General features: G+C 40.8%; 1 protein-coding gene across 5 annotated transcripts in view; it reads left to right on the forward strand.

The window, feature by feature from the left end:
* Positions 1 to 279: 279 nt before the first annotated feature.
* Positions 280 to 21,073, forward strand: part of LOC123019955 (gamma-secretase activating protein) — a 56,167-nt gene continuing 35,373 nt past the window's right edge. For 3 of the 5 annotated variants that reach the window (XR_006413998.1, XM_044423206.1, XM_044423205.1), the window contains exons 1-12: positions 280 to 481; positions 3,581 to 3,657; positions 9,488 to 9,544; positions 14,536 to 14,605; positions 14,891 to 14,947; positions 15,039 to 15,127; positions 15,411 to 15,480; positions 16,660 to 16,706; positions 17,221 to 17,325; positions 18,904 to 18,963; positions 19,945 to 19,988; positions 20,888 to 20,973. Coding sequence is in view for 4 of the 5 variants with exons in the window: in XM_044423206.1 (XP_044279141.1) it covers positions 394 to 481; positions 3,581 to 3,657; positions 9,488 to 9,544; positions 14,536 to 14,605; positions 14,891 to 14,947; positions 15,039 to 15,127; positions 15,411 to 15,480; positions 16,660 to 16,706; positions 17,221 to 17,325; positions 18,904 to 18,963; positions 19,945 to 19,988; positions 20,888 to 20,973 (850 nt within the window). In the remaining variant the exon portion in view is untranslated. The remainder of the gene's footprint in view (positions 482 to 3,580; positions 3,658 to 9,487; positions 9,545 to 14,535; positions 14,606 to 14,890; positions 14,948 to 15,038; positions 15,128 to 15,410; positions 15,481 to 16,659; positions 16,707 to 17,220; positions 17,326 to 18,903; positions 18,964 to 19,944; positions 19,989 to 20,887; positions 20,974 to 21,073) is intronic. The other 2 variants (XM_044423204.1, XM_044423203.1) reach the window with 2 other exon arrangements.

A 21,073-nucleotide genomic window follows, 5' to 3' on the forward strand; every position in this document is an offset into this window, starting at 1 on the left:
CACGGCTCCGTCCCGCCCTAGTTCAAAAAGCCACGAGCAGGATTTCCCTTTCCCAAGCAGACGCCGAGACCTGGCCGGGTCTCCGAGGACCGCGGGGCGGGGCGGGGCGGGGCGCTACGCAGCGCTGAGTGGCGCTCGGGGCGGCCAATAGGCAGCGGCCTCTCCGCCTCCTTTCGGGGATTCCGACCGCGGCAGCAAAAGCGAAAGCAGCAGCGGCAGCAGCAACAGCGGGAGCCCCAGCTCGGGCGCGCTGTCTGCGTTACGAGAGACCGGACGAGCTCCGTGGGCAGCGGTGGCGGCAGAACCTCGGGGCGGCCGGGGTCCGGCTCTGCCGCGCAAGCCTGGCTCCGCCCCAGCAGAAGGCAGGGGCGGGCGACACGAGCCGAAGGGGCGATGCTGTTGCAGCTGAGCGCCCAGTTTGATCCTCGGCGGGATGTGGCGCCCTGGCTTTCGCAGCAGGCTGCGGGAGACCTCAGTGCTGGTGAGGGGTTATGTTCTTTCGAAGAAGCAGAAGAAAAGTCGCGTGTTAGCATTGCCCGTGTCCTGTAAGATCCAAAGTACACTTAGCGAGGAAACTGGACGGGGTGGGGGAAAGCTCAGTTTCCAAATTGGCTGGCGCGTCTCCTGTTTATTCTTCGGTGACAAGCCGCGCTCAGCTGGGGGTGCCTAAGTGGAGCTTTAAAGCTGACGAAGCCCCTTTGCTCCTGTGTCAAAGCATGGAGGTAAATCGTGAAGTAAATAGACAGGCGAGTTAGGCACCTGTGCGAAGAACAGGAACTAACTGGCTGCAGCAAAACTCGGGGCGAGCTAGCTAGAAGTATTCAAGAAAGGCAAGAATTAACCCATTATCTACTTAAAAATAAGTACTCTTGGGTTATATTCAATATTTGTCGAACTGACGTTCCATTAATTTCAATGGGTCCGCTGTAAGTAGGATTGATACTGGCTACAATGTACTGTGTCGAGTGCAGTATCTCAACCTAAACCTTTTATGGAATTAACGCTATAAGGCATTTGTTTAATAACTTTGGCCCTTGAGTCATGGCATAGTTACAGGATATGTGAACCAGAATATGTTGCCAGAATATTCAGATAACTGGAAATACCAGTCAACCTTATGGTACTTTCCCAGCTCTTCAGAAATTTTATTTACACTGTTATGAAAGCATTTAGCGTTAACGTGCTTTCTTAAGACCTGTGTGGAGGTCTGTATAATCTTGTTCCCAAGCTATATGCCCAGTCACAAGTTATATTTGGAAATGCAAATGGCACTAGTAAACTGTTTGATTATTTTAATGCTGTCAGGTAGTTGAGTGCAAGCATTCATTTGGAGAGTGTAACGCCTCTTGTGTTTGTAAGATACCAAACTTGATGATATGGCTCTACTGTGCTGTGTAAAGAAATTCAATTCTTAATCTTGGAAGACTTAAACAAAAACTTAAATTGTTCTCCTTGAAATCACTGAACCTTAAAAGTACTTATCCTGACTGGATCCTGCCCAAAGTTAATACAAGGAATTGCATAATCAGTGAGTGCTCAGAATGACATTTCTGGTGTGTATTAGCATATGTAATTAGAATGCAGCATCAAACAAGAGGCTGAAAGCTCTGAGTACTAAGGTGTAGGTAAAGTATGAAGGGCTTTTTCTTTGTTGAAGCTTTCTTGAACAGTGATATTTCTTTAGTAAAATGTTTATTTAATTATTTAATTCCATTTTGTGCCACCCCATAACCTGAAGGTGATTCATACAGAAGGTAAGAATACTAGAAGTGAAACATGAGAGAGCAGGAAATCTTTATGAATATTCAACTTCCTTCTATCTAAATATACACAGGATTGAGCCCTGGTGACGCAATCATAAGCATGCTACAGTGTAAACTTGTCCATGCAGCAGAGAAGTAAGTCTTGCTGAGTTCCAAGAGACTTACTGCTCAGTGAATGGGTATAAGATTGCAGCTTTAAGGATGCAATCCTAAACCAGAATAGATAGGAAAAAAGGACAGATCCCATTGTCCCCCAGCCACCTCTGCTGGTTGGAACAGGCTGACCTTCTGTGAAACTTTCATAAGGTTGTACCTTTAGTTTAACACATAAATTTGCATATAGATGAAAACAGTCATTCTGAAGCAAAAACAAGTGCAAGCAGTGAGGTTCAGGAGTAGATTCTAGTCTTCACTCAGCCCTGAAGTCCCCTGACTGACTTTGGGCCAGTCATAGACTCTCAGCCTAACCTACATCACAGGGCTGTTGGGAGGAAGTGTAGGCCATCTTGGATTCCTTGGAAAGGAAAAAAGCAGGATATAAATATAATAAAAAATAAAAATGCTGCATATATGTACCCTATCAAGCTTTATCTTAGACAAGCTTTCTGTGTGAGAGAGAAAGAGATGCCTTGCTTAAAATAGTGGTTGTCTAAAATAGTGATTACCATCTGCGTCTTTTATTTTGTCTCTTAAAAAGTCTGTTCCGTTAACAAGGAACACTGTCCCAAGATGCCAGTAGATGGACAGTCTATAAAAGCTCTAAACAAACAAATTTTAGCTGGCAACTTTTTAAGGATTTGGGTTGCAATAAACAGAGCAGATTTGGATAATAAACAAACTGCTATCACTCTGTGAAGAATGGAAGATAAGCCTCTTGCATGCTAGGCATAGGTGCTGGCAAGAGGTAAGACTAGGGGGCAGCTATGGGTTCTAAAAGCAATCTGAAACATGTGGACAAACTTTTCTGGAATAGGGAGGAATCTCTGCTGACCTTTTCTGATAGCAAAAGAAGTCGTTCCGCAAATTTCTCCAGTGGCTTTTGGGGAGACGAGCTGTGCGCTCCGGAAGCAGAGGCTCCCACTGGTGCAATGGGCTGGGCAACAGTGCAACAGCAGTTGTATTGGATGGCCTTCCTCTTCTAGAGTTCCCAATAGATGCAGTGATCTTGCTGAACTTGATATTCAACATGATAAACTAGCCACCCACTAGCCCCCGAGAAAATAACTTGTGCTTAAGTGTAGCCTTCCCCAAACTGCCTGGGGATGACAGAACTTGAAGTCTAACACATTGGAGGTCCCGGGTTATAGAAGACTGTATTTGGGATATTGGGGATTAAGAACCATTGCATCTGTTTCAAATGGGATCCATTGCCTGCATCTTGGCATCTGTTTGCAGGGTTAGTGTGCTTCCAGCATTCTTCTTTCTGCACACTGTGACATTGTGACCAGCTTGCAGGTAAGTATAAGGCTCTCTGCTTCAAGAATATCAGCATGGCAGTAAGCTGTTGGCTTTTTGGCTTTGTGAGATACATTCCTATGATTTAAAAGTCCCTTTTTACAGATGAAATTTAATCTTGCATTTTGCTGTCCCATGAGTAACAATATTCATGTGATACTATGGTTCATCATATTCTAAACAATTTTCTCATTCATGTGGAGGAAATGCTCTCCTAACAAAAACACTGAAAAACACCAATTATTCCCGTGCATTACCAGTTACTGTAATAGCATACTTTTCTTTGCATATTCTTTTAAACATGTGCTTGCATTTAAATTGGCCTGAGGCTGTTTATGATATATTAATGCTTATTATTTCAGATACTTTGGGGAATAATTTTGAAACACTACACACAGTAAATGTTGAAAGAAATGGAAATGTTCTTTATACCTGGAAGGTAAGCCTGATGTTTCTTTCTGTGTGAGAGACTGGCTATAAGATCTGATATTTGTGTTAATGAAAAGTAACACAAGAAAATGCATGTGCAGAAATGATAATTGTGTCTCTCTCTTCATTGAATTTAATTTTTAAGCTTGGACTTAAAAAGGTTTCAATTACTGGTTTTATACCTTAGTTTGTTTGATTAAATATTTTTACCCATCTTTTCAGTCGAATAAGTATCCCAGGGTGAATTACAGATCAATAAAAACAATTTATCTGTGTTAGGTTAATGTAGAAAGCTGATAGAATAGTCTTCTTGCAATACTGTCTTGGACTTGCCGGAGTCCATGAGGTATTTCTGTTTATCATATTTAGTGATGCAGGATGCATGTTTGTGAGGGAATAAGCCCCACTGGACTTACTTCTGGGTAAATATGCATAGGATTCCGCTGTCCTCTCTGTCCTTCACCATCAAAGTGCATCAAGAAAAGTGTCTCGATGCTTTTCAGGTGCTTTTGTGCAATTTGTAAAATTGCCTACAATCGACTGCTTCTCCTTCTCACCACTTAAGTTTAGACAGTGTGAAGGGTAGGTGAAAAGACGGTAGCAGCGGAGAAGAGGAGGAATAAGCCAGGGAGCAGGGCTTTTGTCAGTGGCTCCCTGCTGGGTGTGAGGATTTTGCTGTCCCAACTATGTCTACCCTGGGGGCCAGCCCTGGAACTACAGTTCTTGGAATAGATGGAAGAGGAAACAGAGCTGGCTGTTGTCAAGCCCAGCAAAAGGCAACTGACATGATTATTTCAAGTCGCCTAGAACTCGTGTGGCTCAGGGGTGAACCTGGAGCTGGAAGCAGTGAAACAAAACAGGAGATGGCTTTCGTGCAGATGGAACAAAATTCCTGGTGGATGCTATCAAACTTGTTGTGTACCTATAGTCAAGCATATTTAGGGGCATTGTGGGGTCAAATAAACTTCTCCCTAGCTCTCTTAAGTCTTAGGCTTGCTCCCCAGTGGTGCTTTTTAGGATAATCAGGAACTGACTCCAAGAACCTTTTTTGGTTCCCACTGCAGAATATTTGCTAGGTACCTACAAGATAAAATCTGTTGCATCATGCAGGATGTAGACTTTAATATTTTAGCAGCTGAATTGGGCAAAATAGACAGAGCACAGCCTGGCTCAGATTTATTGGATGAGTTTCATATGGTACAGCTCAAAGTTGATGATAGGGTGCTCGAATGGGTTTGCATAGCCGTTCTCTTACTAGATCTTGCCCCTCTTGGCTTATAAAAATCAGCAGGGAGGGAACAGCCAGCTGAGCCCAGAAAGCGATTAAAGTCTCCTTGTGAGAGGGAGGGTCCCATGCGGCCTGAAAGAGGCAGCAGTGAGACCGTGTCTGAAAAACCCTTCCTGCATCTGGAAGATCTCAACAACTGTATGTTGGTGGCAAAAGTTCCCTTCCTGGGCAATGTTCAGGCACTCTTGTATGAGGCTGGTTATTGAGATCCCTTTCGCTTGGGGTTTGGGCTGGATTTTCTCACAGAAGCAACTTTGATTGCTCTGGGAGGAGTGACACTGTTGATACTGCTGCATCTCTTGGTGGCTCTTGGTACAATAGATCATGGTATCCGCCCCCGGAGCCAGATGGATCCGGACGGATTCCTGAAGGTCCTGGGGAAGATTCCAGCTGACAATATTGGTGCTCCTGTCGAGGCTCTGGTCGAACTATGGAATGGGGAGATGACTAGGGCTGTTGACACAATCGCTCCTAAGCGTCCTCTCCCGCCAGGCAGAGCCCACTCTTCCCCTTGGTATACATCTGAATTGTGGGCGATGAAGCAGGCTGGGAGACGGCTAGAGCGTAGGTGGAGGAGATCACAGGATGAATCTGACCAAACACACTTGAGAGCCCATTATTGGGCCGATGCTGTGGCGGTGAGAGCGGCAAAAAAGAAATTCTTCTCCGTTTCCATTGCCTCCTCAAATGCTGTTCAGCGGAGCTTTTTTGGGTGGTACAAGGCCTGGTCTGTCCTGGCCCTAAGAAAGATCTGGTTCCACCCTCGAAGGCCCGCTGTGACGACTTTGCCAAGCATTTCAGGGAGAAAATCGATCAGATTTGTCACAAGCTAGACTCTACTAGTGACTCAGAGGCTTCTGGGGAGATACCAATGTCACCATTTGGTCCAAAATTAATGGATGAATTTCAGTTATTGTGGCCTGATGATGTGGACAAGGTGCTTGGACGAGTACGTCCCACCACTTGCCTATTGGACCCTTGCCCATCTTGGTTAATTAACAACGCCAAGCACGGGATTGGGATCTGGATCTTGGAAGTGGTTAACGCTTCTCTGAGGGAGGATCGGGTACCTGCCCCTTTAAAGGAGGTGGTAGTCCGAGCGGTCCTGAAGAAAGCATCACTGGATCCAGAGATGGCCACTAATTATAGACCAGTGGCCAACATCCCGTTTCTGGGCAAGGTGTTGGAGCGGGTGGTGGCGGGACAACTGCAAGCACTCTTGGATGAAACTGATTATCTGGACCCATTTCAGTCCGGCTTCAGACTCGGGTACGGTACTGAATCTGCCTTGGTCACCCTGTACGATGACCTGTGCAGGGAGGACAGGGGGAGTGTGTCCCTGTTGGTTCTCCTGGACCTCTCAGCGGCTTTCGATACCATCGACCATGGTATCCTTCTGGATAGGCTAGTGGGATTGGGGGTCGGAGGCACTGCTTTGCAGTGGTTCTGCTCCTATCTCAATGGCCGATTCCAGAAGGTGGTGCTGGGGGACTATGGCTCTGCACCATGGCAGCTATGCCATGGAGTACCGCAGGGGTCCATTTTGTCCCCTTTGCTGTTTAATGTCTACATGAAACTGCTGGGAGAGGTCATCAGGAGGTGTGGGCTGCGGAATCATCAGTACGCTGATGATACCCAGCACTACCTCTCGTTCTCCACCAATCCAGGTGAGGCAGTGGCTGTGCTGAACCGGTGCCTGGCTGAGGTAATGGGCTGAATGAGGGCCAATAAACTGAAGCTCAATCCAGACAAGACGGAGGTCCTGTTGGTTGGCGGATCAGGCTTCGGGGAAGGTGAATTGAACCTATTCCTGAATGGGGTTGCACTCCCTCTTAGGGACAAGGTCCGCAGCTTGGGAGTGCTCCTCAACCCAGAGCTTTCACTGGAAGCTCAGGTGACAGCGGTGGCGAGGAGCGCTTTCTTTCAGCTTCGGCTGATCCATCAGCTGCGCCCCTACCTGGAGAATGACTGCCTGGCGACAGTGACACACGCGTTGGTGACTTCCCGACTTGACTTCTGTAACGTGCTCTATGTGGGGCTGCCCTTGAAGACGGTCCGGATACTTCAGTTGGTTCAAAATAGAGCTGCTAGGCTGCTGATGGGGACTGGGCGTTATGTTCACATGACTCCAGTCCTCTGTCAGCTTCACTGGCTTCCCATTGAAGTCCGGGCCCAATTCAAGGTGTTGGTGATGACCTATAAAGCCCTTAACGGCTTGGGTCCTGGTTACCTGAAGAAGCACTTACGTCCATATATGCCCGCCTGCCCCTTGAGATCAGCGGGAGAGGCCCTTCTCTGGAAACCCTCTGTGAAGGAAATTAGGAGGTTAAGTACTCGGAGGAGGGCTTTCTCTGTGGTGGCGCCCAATCTATGGAATGCGCTCCCCAGAGAGTCTGCCTGGCGCCGTCGTTATTTGTTTTTCAGTGCCAGGCGAAGACCTTTTTATTCAAATGTTATTTTAATTGTTAATATTATTTATTCATTTTATTCTTCGGCCAGGGCGACTTAATTTATATTGTTAATTTATATTGTTTTTTGGAGTCTATTTATTTATGGTTGTGAGCCGCCCCGAGGCTTCGGCGAATGGGGCGGCATAGAAGTCCCCTAAATAAATAAATAAATCTTTCAGGGACCATTGTTTGCGCTGGGAGTGAGAGGTACTGCATTGCAATGGTTCTGTTCCTGTTTGGTTGGCTGACTCCTGAAGGTGGTGTTTGGGGAATATTGCTAAGCCCCATGGATTCTCCAGCTTGGAGTTCTGCAGGGGTCAGTTTGGTCCTCCATAGTATTTGTCACCTAAATGCAATGACTGAGAGGAGTTTTGGAGTGCTTTGCCATCAGTATGCAGATGACACACACACAGCTCTATTTCTTTTCATCTCCATCAGGTGAGGCTGTGGACATGCTAAATCAGTGCCTGGCTGCAGGAGTCGATTGGTTGAGGGCTAACAAATGGATGCTCAGTCCAGACAAGACTGAGATGCTGTTCGTGGGTGGTTGTGCTGACTGAAGGGAGAGTATTCACCCTGCTCTAGATGGAGTTGCTCTCACTTTAATGATGCAGGTTGATAGCTTGGGAGTCCTTCTTGAGCCATCCCTTGAGGCCCAGATGTCCACAGTGGCTTGGAGTGCCTTCTACCAGCTTTGACTGGTAGCCTAGCTTTGCCCCTCTAGCTTTGCACAGCGATAGCCTGTGTTCGATGATCTACACTCTAGTTATCTCCATGTCAGTTTAGTGCAATGCACTCTACATGCAGCTGCCTTTGGAAACTGTGCAAAATGCAGCAGCCAGATTAATAACTGCGACCAGAAGATCAGAGTATGCAGATTCTAGCCCATGTGCATTGGCTGCCTGTATGCTTCTGAGCCTGATTGAAGGCTTTGGTTTTAACATATAAAGCCTTATACAAGTTGCAAGTGTAATACCTGACCTAAATGTATCTGTATGTAACACTCAGCATCGGAGGCCTTCCTTCAAATGCCACCTCTGAGGGAGGCTCAGTTGGTGGCCAAGTGGAAGAGAGCCTTCTCAGTGGCAGCTCCCAGTTAGGGAAGATACTCCCCGTGAGGTGTATCTGGCACTAGCAGTTTAAGTCAGCAGTTCTTTTCTTCTTCTCATATCTTGGTTGTTGAATATGTTATAATTATTTAAAGGATTTCCATTTCTGTTTTTCATATTGCATTTTTTGTATTTCATTATTTTGTATAAATTGTTGTTACCTGCCTGGAGGGCTATAATTATTGAACATGAAGTTAAATAAATAAAATGAGATAAATGCCATTTTCTAGCTGCTGGTATCCAGGCAACCACAACTAAAGTGGTTTCACTAGGGAACACACACATTGGCCTTTAAAAATAGTTCCTGGACCTGCCTTACCAGTAACTGCCTAATTGCTTTGCATGGCCTTTGGGTCATTTAGTGGTTTCCTCATCAGCTGTTAACTGAGAGCCTGTTTAACTGGTGATACTGGCATTGGACCTGGGACCTTAATGGACACAACAATGTTTTCTCCTACTGTGCTGTGGTTCCCCCTTCATATCACTCACCTTGTCCTCAAAAATTGAAGTTTTGCCCTTCCTCTACACTGAGTGTACTTAAATGTACATGTTCCTTTTTTAAAGAAACTAGGGCTCCTGAAGGGCCTGGATTTGACACCTAGGTTCATGGTGGGACAGCACAGGCTGTGTTGGTTCCCCAGGCTGCATGACAGAATGGTCGTGTTTCCAGTTGGCACATCTTCTGTGCCTTCAACAGGATGCAGCAATTATCTTCATACCAAGAGAAGGTCAATGGGTGAATTTCAGTATGCCAGGCTCCTGTTCAGGGTATTGAAGCAGGCTCTGTGTGCGCCGGTCTAGCTGAAGCTTTTCCTCTTTCTGTAGCTGCATGACAGTGAACAGATCAGCTTCTAATTTGCTTTTGTCTGGCTATAAAAGGCACAGAAACAATAAATGGTTGGTAATCTTAGAGGGTTACGATGTTGTCATGGATGGTGAGAAAGTGAATGTTCTAAAATGTATGCACTCACAGCAAATTAATTTTCCTTACAGGGGAATCAGGGACACACCTTTATTGGATTGTTCGATCCCAGGAACCAAAAAAACCAGGTAAGCCTAATTTGCTCTTACACTTACTGAGCAGTGAGTGAAAGTAAAACACTTGTGAAGTGTTTTGCAAGATAAAAGTTCATTTTACCTACTTTTCCACCAGTGATTAAGAGAAAGCTTACAACAAAAGTAACAATAATAAAACCTTTTAATGAATTTGTATCTACACTTAAATGGTTAATGAAACCATATAATGCAGCAATATCAATCTCTCTAAATGCCTATAGACCAAAATGTCTGGGCCAGTATAATGGCATTTAAGAGAGAAATGGCCTAGCAGTTCTTATGGGGGTGGTATAGGATTTAAAATTTGCAATGCCATCATGGGGAAAACGATCCTGAGCGAAGGCAGTCTCCTTATGCATCTTGGCTGTTATAAGTGGTGCCGGCATGTCGAATCAGGCATGGCAACAAATGAGAACTATTGAGAAAATCAATACTGCATGTCTTCCAACTTCCATTAGTAGATGGATGCACACTCTACATCTTGCAAACATATGTCTAGAGGAGACTCATGCAAAGTATATTGCAGATGCTGGATTGAGAAGTTACCAAACAATTGTATACCAAGAACTTTTCTAGATGAGGTTGTTATCTACTTTCAGTTCCAGTACAGAATTGAGAGCTGAGCTTTACACAGCGCTTTTCCTTTCCTGCTTTTCTATTACATAGCCTTACTATATTGTGTAACAGAATACTACAGTTATACAGGAGGGGAAATGTTTTTTGCCTTTAGAAATAATACTGCATTTCCCCCACACAATCACCACCCCAGAAAATGCTCTGTTAAAACAGAGGTGAAACTGATGGAGTATGATGTAATCTAAATAATCTGTGCACAACTTGAATGAGAAATCACAGAAGCATTCCAAGAGGGAATTGTTTGTCAGTCCTGATGTATGTGTAAAAGGGCTCCCTGGGCATTGGCACAGCTTGATATCCAGAAACAAAGTTAAGTCTAAGAGTACCCCCAGTTAGAGAGAATGTGAGCCTATGCAATGCAGGCAAACTCATCCTCCTTATTTAAGTGGGCTGCCATCATATCACCTTGACACAGGTAAGACAGGTGTTACTACATGGAACCACACTGATTATGAATATAGAATTGTCTGATAATTGGGCAGAGGGTGTGGGGGATGGAGATAACCTGAAGGAGCGCTTGCATCCATATATGCCCAGCCGCCCCCTGAGATCGGCGGGAGAGGCCCTCCTCCGGGAGCCCTCCGTGGAAGAAGTTAGGAGGGTGGTTACTCGGAGGAGGGCTTTCTCAGCAGTGGCGCCTAAGTTATGGAATGCGCTCCCCAGAGAGGTCCGCCTGGCGCCGTCGTTATTTGTTTTTCGGCGCCAGGCGAAGACCTTTTTATTTAAGCAGTATTTTAAATGTTAATATTATTGAATTTTATTTGGCCAGGGCGGCTTGTTTTATATTGTATGTTTTAAATTATATATTTGTATTTTACTGTATATATTTTAAAATGTTATTTTAATTTTTTGTTGTTGTAAGCCGCCCCGAGGCTTCGGCGAATGGGGCGGCATAAAAATGTTTTAATAAATAAAAATAATAAATAAAATAATAGGTATAAATAAAGTAGAATTTTCAGAGCTCTGGGATAAATAACTGGAAAATCCAATTAAAAGTATAGAGCTATTGACTATTCAAGCTTTAAATGTTTAGGAATTTGGTGAGAAGAAATGCCAACCAATTCTTTTATAGAAATTATAAGTCCAAGTAATAGGATTAAAATTAGAATTTTTTCAACTAGAAGGATCCTGGAAAGATCTCTTTTTCAAATATGATAATAAAAATATTTTTAAAGGTAGAAAATCCTTTCCTTCAATATATATTACAAATTTGGAATACATATAAGGAAAGGTTTATGCCATCAGTCTCATCATTATGTCCAGTTGCTGAATTAGAAGGGTTTCCAATAAATCTAAGAGATACTTTAGGGAAAATACTAAAGAATAAACAAAAAATTGGGTTAGGGTTAGAGAAAATGAATAAAAATGGGGAGATAAAAGCAGTACTAGGAAAAGAAAAAATAACTCGTTATAATGTGATCCAATTAGAATGCTGGACTAGAAGATGGATAAAGAAAACAGGTGGATGCAGAGATTACATCAAATTTGCAAATAAGATTACAGAAAATCTTATAGAAATCTATAGAAAATGCATAGATTATAGAACATCTTATAGAAATCTATAGAAAACGCAAGACAATATGCGGATGAAAAGGATAGTAACTAAATTTCTACATTATTGTTAGAAAAACAATCAATCTTATCCACTTAAAGCAACACTGTAAGCAGATCTGAGAAAGAACATTAACAACAAAGACTGGGAAAATATTTGGGTGAAAATGATGTTTAAATATATGTCAGTAATAATAAAGGAAAACTTTTATAAAATTGTATGGAAGTGGTACCTAACCCTAGTGAAGCTGAACTGTATAGATCAAGGGTCCTCAAACTTTTTAAACGGGGGGCCAGTTCACTGTCCTTCAGACTGTTGGAGGGCTGGACTATAGTCTGAAAAAATATGAACGAGTTCCTATGCACACTGCACATATCTTATTTGTAGTGCAAAAAACAGGAAAAAACAATACAATAATTAAAATGAAGAGCCATTTTAATCAACATTATTTCAATGGGAAGTATGGGCCTGCTTTTGGCTAATGAGATGGTCAATGTCTGGTTCCATATTCTCTCCTCTCTTCTGTATTCTTGCTTCTCTCTTCTGTATTCAGAGCCAACATGTGTGCAGCAGGGGGAAGAGCCGGCGTGTGCACAATTCATGCTGGCAGGACCAGCACAGCAGAGCTAGCCAGAGATGGCAGAGAGAGCTGGTGCACACACAGTTGAAGGGAGCTGTCACAATTTGGCGTGTGTACTGGCTCTCTGCTAGTCTCCAAAACTGAAAGAGTTTCAGAGTATGCTTGCACCGCTCAGAGCTTTTGGACTCATTCAGAGATCGTTTCCTCGAAAGCTGTGAGGCAGGCTGGGTAAATGACCTTGGTGGGCTGTATCTGGCTTGCGGGCCATAGTTTGAGGACCCCTGGTATAGATAGTACATACTCCAGTTTATGTTGGAGATGTAGCCATGGAATGGGTGTATATTTTCATATACGTAATGAATGTATAATGTGAATGCATAATGAAGTTTTGGAACTAAGTTTTTAAAGTGAGTAGTAAAATATTAAGTTTAACTATTGAAATTTGCCCTGAGATCACATTACTTTCAATTTTTGAGATGAAACAATGGACTTAGAATAATAAAGGATTAATAATAAATGTAATAACTGCTGTAAGATTTGTCATAGCTAAGACAAATTTGGAATATAGCTATTAATGATAAATTAACTTGTGATACTAAAGCGATAAAAGAGCATATAATGGAAAATAAATTTAATGAGATTTGGGATGCATTTATTGAATATGTGCTTTAAAAAGGAAAAGGATTTGAACCACGCAAAGAATCACTGAAATTTTGCAATGGGAAAATGTCCTGAAAAAAATTGGTATGAGCTTTCTTCCCTGTACCATGTATCCTATGGCCCTGGTGATGGGGTGCACAGTACTTTTAAGAGTTATTTTAATTGTATGTTTAATTGTATGTTTAATGCTACATGTTTTTATTTTAGCTATGAGTTCTTTCTAGTTGTAATTTATATTGTAAAATTAATAAAATAGAAACATTATAAAGCCATTTTTATTTCCATAAAGGAAAAACTTAATAACTGGGCTAAGTTAAATCTATTTCTGTTAGGTAAGTTTGCAGTAGTAAAAATTAATATATTACTAACATTTCTGTTCTTGTTGCCAAATATTCCTTTGTATTGAGTTGTTAGAAAAATAAATTCTGCCAAAAATGGAAGAGATTATAGCTGGGAGTAATACAAACTTAATATTTATATCTATATATTTATAGACTGTGTAAAATATAGACCTGTTCTTATACGGGGATTGGCAGGACCATTTCAGTGAAATAAGATGTGGTTTTTCAGATTACATAACATAACATAAGAGGCTTATGCGATGGGGGCGGCATATAAGCTGTCTAAATAAATAAATAAATAACATTAATAATAATATGTGTTGGAGAAACTAAGGCTTAAGGACATCATTTGAACATGTGCATATCTTTTATATAAAGATCAAACTATCCTTGAAGTAGTAGAGTAGCTTAATAATGCAACACATTTTAAGTCAGTGCTTAATGAAACTTTATTACTGTTTTCATTGTTTACTAGGGAGCATGAGGTGTTGCCTTGTAAAAACTGTTGGGAACACTTGTAGGGGGTGTGAGAAATGAGATTGCCAGAACTTGGAAACATGAACAAGGACTGTCCATTTCAGAGATACTTTGATAGGATACAGATGGTGGTGTTGACAAAGAAACTAACCTGTGATTAGAGGGAAATAAAGAAAGATAATTTTGTAACTTGCTGGCCGTTCTTAATGTATTCCTCAGATCTGAATGGTAAAAATGGATTGCCAACTTAATTTCTGGAGTAGTAAATTCTAATTTGGCATGCAAATAGAATAATTAATAACAGATATAATATTCTCATTGTAATATTTGCAGCTGTATGAATAACATTGTACACATGACTGTACCTAACAGATCCATACAATAAAGTATTTAACTTTTTTTGTTAAAAGAGCGATGAACAATGAACAAGGTGCAACCAGTATATAATTAGGGCAGCATAGGATGATGTGGTATAGTAAGGTATCTTTCCTGACTTCGTTACTATAGCACAAAAGTGTACTTTAAAGAAACTGGCTTAGAAGGAACAGCAATTTATTTTCCTTGCTTTAACCAATCTTATGGTGGTTAAAGTACCCAAATAGAAAGAACGTGGAGAAAGACAACTGAATAGACAGCTCAGAGCTGTTTTTACTTGCTTACAGCATGTCCTGAAAATTAAGTGCTGAACTAATGCACTTTGTATAATACAGATTTTAACCAAAGATTTTGTCTTCAATAGCACATTTATACTTTTGAGAAAGATCTGCATGTAATCAGCTGCTCAGTCAACCATGAAAAGACATTATTGGGTAAGTTCCCAAAGGCACTTTTCTATTAGGATTTGTTGTATAATTATGAGGATCTGTTGGTTCTTGATAATTGTATCATCTTTTGTAAAACTTTATCACCATATTGCCTACAGGATGCTATTTTGGAGACAGACATGCTTTTAAAACATGAAATAACTACCTTCTTACTAGTCTATGTATGCTCATAAGTTCAGTAGTATTTTTTCAGAATAACTTACCCCAGCTAAGTCTTGTAGGATTCAGTATTCCACATTTACAATTTCAATATGCATTTTCTTAAATTAGCAGTCACTTTTCTGCAGCCAAGAAAGGAAGAAAGAATAAATCTGCTATTTCAACCAGGTACTTAAAATATTACTCTACTTTTATATGGATGTGGGACATAATGTACGACTTACAGAGTAATGTTGATTTGTTTGTGCTTTTACCACAGTGTCTAAATGTTTGACCTTGCTGGTTGAAATTCACCCAGTTAATAATGAAAAAGTTTTAAAGGCTGTGGATAGCTGCATCAAAGTGCAGGTAAGTGATTCCATTGGTAGAACAATAATTAGGTATGTAGTGATAATTGTTAGATTTTTGTTGTCTATGCCACAAAGCCTGCTTTATATTGTAAATATCATTTGTGACTTAAAATATGATATTAATTGTTAAAATGTTTTATCAATTGTGACTTAATTTGTGACTTAAAATATGTTATTAATTGTTAAAATAATTGTTTTATCAATTGTACTATGATATAAACTGTTGTCTGATTGCAACAACGTTCATTCTTCTGTTATCTCTGAACAATTTCTTTTTACAGTTTTTATATCCAGTTGCAGAAACAAGTACTTTTCCTGAAAGCTGTCTGTTGCTTTTCTCAGAAGATAAATGTAAGCATTTTACAAACAATTGAATTACATGGATCTTTTGATTGCAAGTTGAGTGAATGTTCTGTAATGTCTTCTGTTTAAGTAAAGGCATTATGGAATGAAATATGATATATAAGTGTTCTGGGGGAATCTGTGTATGTTTATTTACTCTATTTCCCTTAAATTGAGTGAGAGAAGGAAATGGTTGAAATATCAGTGCTGATGGATGTGGTCTTATGCAGTCTTTTTTGGCATAATAGTGTGATTCCTAAAATATGTCGCTATGGGAGCTCATTGTTCCATTTCCTGCCCTCCTCTGCATGTTTGAAAGAGCATTGAGTTTTGTGGATGGAGCATGGCAAGGGCTTCACAGTCACAAGAAGGGCTGATTTTGTGGCTGGAAGCCTATTGTCAGTGCATCATGGCCATCAAAACATTTCTCTGCAAGGGATAACTCTTGCAATGGTAAATAGGTTGCCCTAATTGTTTAACAGCTGTTGCTTTATTCTAATTGCTGTTTGCATAGAATCATATTAAGTGTTCTCCCAAAAACACACTCTGAATAGAATCATAAGTAATTGCTAACAGATATAAACCATTTTTACGAATATACATTTATTTACTTATTTGTTGCTTATTTGTACATGATAATTTTTATCAATTAGATGTAGGATGATGGGCAGATTCCCAGCAAGATGCAAGAATTAGCAAACAGCAAGCTGTCCTGGTAAACTGCTTTTAAAGTTCCAGGATTTTTGATGTGGAGATTGGGAAGGCTGTTTGGGGTTAGGCATGTGCCTCCGTAGTAACATCTATGGGATATCTAGAGAATCTTATAGAACTGTAAGGGGTTTCTGGCTTGACCTAATGCATTTTGTTTAAAAATAAATCATTTTCATTAAAAGCATTATTTTCATTATCTGTTTTGAAAATAATATTTATACTGATGTGCCGAACATTTTACAACAGTGCAGAGGCACTCAGTGTCTGTGGCACAGAATCTGTGCTATCTGAGTTTCACAAAAAGTCAGTGAAACACCATTATCCTACTCCTTCAGGACATTTTTGCATGCAGACATCCTGGCACAGATGTGTAGAAATGAAGTGCTAATTGGTTGGAAAAGAACAATCTTTGAATTCATTGAGAGCTTTTGTGCATAATATATCAAAAGTCACAAAGATGTTGTTTTTGATTTTAAGATATTGAAAAATTTGACATCAAAGTTGTCAGAGAAGGACACAGAGTGGTAAGAAGCTAAAACTTTTAAGTGATGCTTTTGTTGGTTGGTTGTCTGAGGATGGGGATGAGAATTGGTTTTCTTTCTATAGTGATCTTCTGTAAGCAGTTTTTGATAGCCTAAATGATCATCATGTGATCAGAGTGTACTGAAGATCAAATGAGCAACTAGGTGGCCAACACCAACCCACCACATAACACTCGTTGGCAGCTGGGGGGTGGCCTAAGGACATGATGGGAGCCTAGTGAAGAAATGTCTCAATCCATTTTTGGGGAATGAGTAGGTACCCTGATCGTGTTGGTAAATTAGATACAGAATCATCTAGTTCAGGTGTTGCTTCTACATGCTGGCAATAAGGGGGAAGGAAGCAAGTGAACTTGGGGCAGTTCATGATCTTACTGCATGACTAGACCTTCTGAAAATGAATATGGTCTGAACAGTCTGTAGTTCCTTTAGTTTATTTGATTTGACACATGCTATTGTCCATGGTTTTCCTAATTAGTGTCACTTCCTTCCCTTTCAGGTGATTGAAAATTCAAACCGATTGAAGAGAGAGAGAATTGCTGATGATTTCATTTGGGTCCAGTGGGACATGCTGGAACAAAGACTATTCTACATTGTCCCAAAGGTTGAACTTAGGAATATTTTCTCCCCTCAATAACATGCATGGCACTGAGAATATTGATGTTAAAATAGTTGCAATATTTTGATAATAAAAAGACATATCAAAACTGGAGTTTTCATGCCATCTGTTCTTAATGCTCTGATACTTAATCCTAGGTGAGTAGGTGAAAGATACAGCTAGTCACTGGTGAGGAAAAAACATTCAATATTACCAAATGGTATATTCTAGGCCCTGTTATTGGGAACACATTTTGTGACTGAAACCTGTAACAAATTAAATATTGATTCTGCAAAGTTCAACAGGAGACTCTAAAAAGGCCTTCTTTCTAGGGAAAAAAGAGAAATATAGCAATATTGCTGTCCATAGCATATACCAATCGCATATACCAATGGTGTCATCACTGCTGTAACTACAGATTGATAAGATTATGGTGCCCACCACTCAAAATCTGGCATTCATAACATAATATTGAATCCACTTAAAAGAAGACCATACAGGAGAAAGATAGGTCCAGCTTTCATAATCAAACATCCCATCAGGGCCATTTTGAATATTCAAGCTGTAGCTGTGGCTTGCATTGTCTGAACCTAGTGGGGTTGGATTCTGCAAGGGTTAAACAAACCTCACATGACCCTGAAACAGTCTATGGGAGAGTTGTTTAACCCTTGTACAATCCCTCTGCCGGATTTGGAGGGCAACAAGCTGTGGCAGCAGTTTGGACAATCAAACCTGCTTGGCTTGAATATACCACAAAGAGATAATACTCTTGCCTGGAATTTTGCCATCATTGTTGATAGAGTTGCTAGCCCCCTTGTTAAATATTAAGCAGGCATGCAATTTATAGCCCTATCAAAATCTGTTGCAAAATAAAGACATGACTTGAGGACTATAACTTAGAACTAGAAACTAGCTTTTCTGAGTTTGCAAGAGGTTCTCTGACCTAAGATAGTATGCACAAATGATCTAAGATGTTTTTGCCAAAAGTTAAAGGGAAGCAGCTTTCACAACCACAAAAAGATTTCCTCTTATGAAACAGATAAGGATAAGTGTTTGCAGACAGAAGGTAGACAGGAGGAGGAAGGAAAGATGTGACAAAGCAGTGTCTGGTGAGTTCTTCTGCTCACTCGGGTCACTTATGTTCAAAAAAGGGTCATATTTAACAATGGAGAGCTTCTAAGAGCAGAATTAGACACTCCAGGGAAACTCAATTCCCAGCCCCGAGTTTCCCTTGTAATGCTAATTCAGGGCCTTGGGGAAGTATTAGCAGGGGAGAACTGGTAAGTGGGAGGGAGGAACTTAATTCTTCCCCTTCCTACTTACTCTTTCCTGCAAATGCCTTCAAGTAGCTTTTTAAAAGTTTCCTTCACAGCTGGACTCTGCTACTAGATAGGAACTGGCTGATGTTTGATGTTTGCAAGTGCATTTGCAGAACATACTTGTGGACACAAGAACAGTTAAATTTCCTCCCATCTAATGATTTTCTCTACTCTCATGTTTCCATCATCTTATCCAGAGTGATGTTGTGCACTTTACAAGGACCCCAAGTGTCTAAATGCATGCTAATTTGTTTTTTCTTTGCAGGAATCAGGGGACACGTTAAACTGTATTCAGTTCTATCCTGATAAAAACTTTAAACTAATAGTAAGTTTTTGTGCCAAGTTTTTATTTGTTTAGTTCAGAATATTGTCAGTGTAAGTAGCTTTTGCAGATTTAGGGCTGAATTATGCTCAGTGCTTTAAGCACCTTTAAACCTTGGGTCACACATGAACTTGTGCATTTTGTTCACTTTGGCACCTAATGACTTACAGTTGAATGTGCAACTTGGCTTCACTGAAACATAATGCATTTAAAGAAACAAGAGGGCCTATGGATGGATGGATTATGGTATTTGGGTCATCTAATGTAAAACAGTTCAAAAAATGAAGTTAAGTAGCATAGATACTAATAGCACAGAAATGAAAATCAAAAGGTCTAAGGCCAGCTCAGCGATTGTTAACAATGTCTTGGTTGACAATAGTTTCATTACAATTAACCTCATGTAAAATGCACTTCTAACATTTTGTTAAAATGTATTTGTTGCTGTAAAGCGGTATCGACAGAATCAGTTTGGCCGGTCATGTAGCATAGTTATCATCTTTTCTAGTGTAAAGTTGTATTGCATATATATAAATTATAGTATATGCAGTAATAAAATAAGTGTGTTGATAGTGATCTGTCAGTGTCTTTAACACATCAGTTGCTTTATTGCTCCACTACACCAAATTCTAACCTGCAGTTGGTGTTGCTAAGTAAATTTCTAGGACTTTTAGAATGCCTGTGATGGACAGGAGCATTCCTGGGCAGGTAATAAAATCGACTGATAAAGTGGAATCAGTTACAGCAGGATTGGGGGAAAGGGCACACACAGATTATTTTTGGTAGTTTTATAGTCTAAGGATTTACTGTTCTGAACATTTCATGGAGAATATTGGTAAATAAGATAGCATCTGTCTGTTAATTCTCCACCCCTCCTCTTGCAACATAATAGCAAGTTGCAAGTCCCTGTAGAGTTGCTACCTCAGCTGTTCCACTTGGGCTAAATAATAACTCAAAACTGAGTTTTGTGTTCTTGTTTTCCAACAGCTTGAAGCACCTTTGGAAATCTCCCTGGATGACATAGGATTGAAGTGCGTTTTGAGGGTTTCTACCTACTTTTGTCTGGAGGTGTTTAAAATTGTAACGAGCAATTTTGTCTGCTTCATATGCTGCTACATGTACCCTGCGGCACCAAAACGGTTGCAAAAGGTTCTTGCCATCTTTAATTTCCAGCCATCACCATTCAACACATCTGAAGGGTAGCAGGTTGGATCAGACTGCTTTGTGTGTTGTGTAGAAAACAGACTATGACCCAGGATGTACTTCTGACACAGTTGTATAACTCAAATAAAGAACTCCCCTCTTGTAGCATGATCTGCTTTCTGTAGCTTGCCCATGGTCATAGCGAGCCCATTTTAAATGTTTTTTAAATTCCTTTTCAGATGAATCTTTCATAGTCAAGCCACAAAGCACGAAAACTTTAAGTCCCCCACATGATTTAAAATGCACAAAGGAAGCTCCCTGGGGTGACTGGGGGCAAGCCACCGGCCCTGGTGTTTGTGCTAATGTGTACCTATGCTGGGGAAGAGAGTCACGTTCCTGGTCATTGCTTGGTGCCCCCTTCAGTCTTCTATATGATGCATTTTACTGTTCCTTCTAATTTCCAACAAAGCAAAGATAGCCATTTTGTCTGAATGAGGAAAGGAATAGTTTGCACAAAGTATGGGTTGCCATCAAACCAGGCTTAGCAGAAGCCCTAGTTTGCCACATTTGGACAAAGCTGAATTTTTTTGGTCAAAATTAGGAGCAGAAGTTTACATTTTCTTTGCGTGGCAAGGTGATGAGGTCTTCCCATGCAGCTCAGCCACATAATGTCAAACCATTGTATGCCGCTGCAGTCTAATTTGGCCTACATGTCGGTCATTTACATGTCTTCTAATGTGTCACCATATAGTAAAGGATTAATTTAACTCCTGGTTTCTGTTCCTAGACCTGTGAATTTGGATTACAGCTATGATCAGGACCAAGAGATTGTACCTAAACCCTTGAATGTACAAGTGTTTACCAGTGAAACAGGTAACATTTTCTTTATTAGATTTGTTTGAAAGGCAGTCGTTAGTATCACACTCTTTACAATGTTAATAATATTACATTATACACCCAAATCTAGGAACCT

Source organism: Varanus komodoensis, unplaced genomic scaffold (genome assembly GCF_004798865.1).
Source record: "Varanus komodoensis strain SLA01 unplaced genomic scaffold, ASM479886v1 scaffold13_3, whole genome shotgun sequence".
In the NCBI taxonomy this organism is placed as follows: domain Eukaryota; kingdom Metazoa; phylum Chordata; class Lepidosauria; order Squamata; family Varanidae; genus Varanus; species Varanus komodoensis.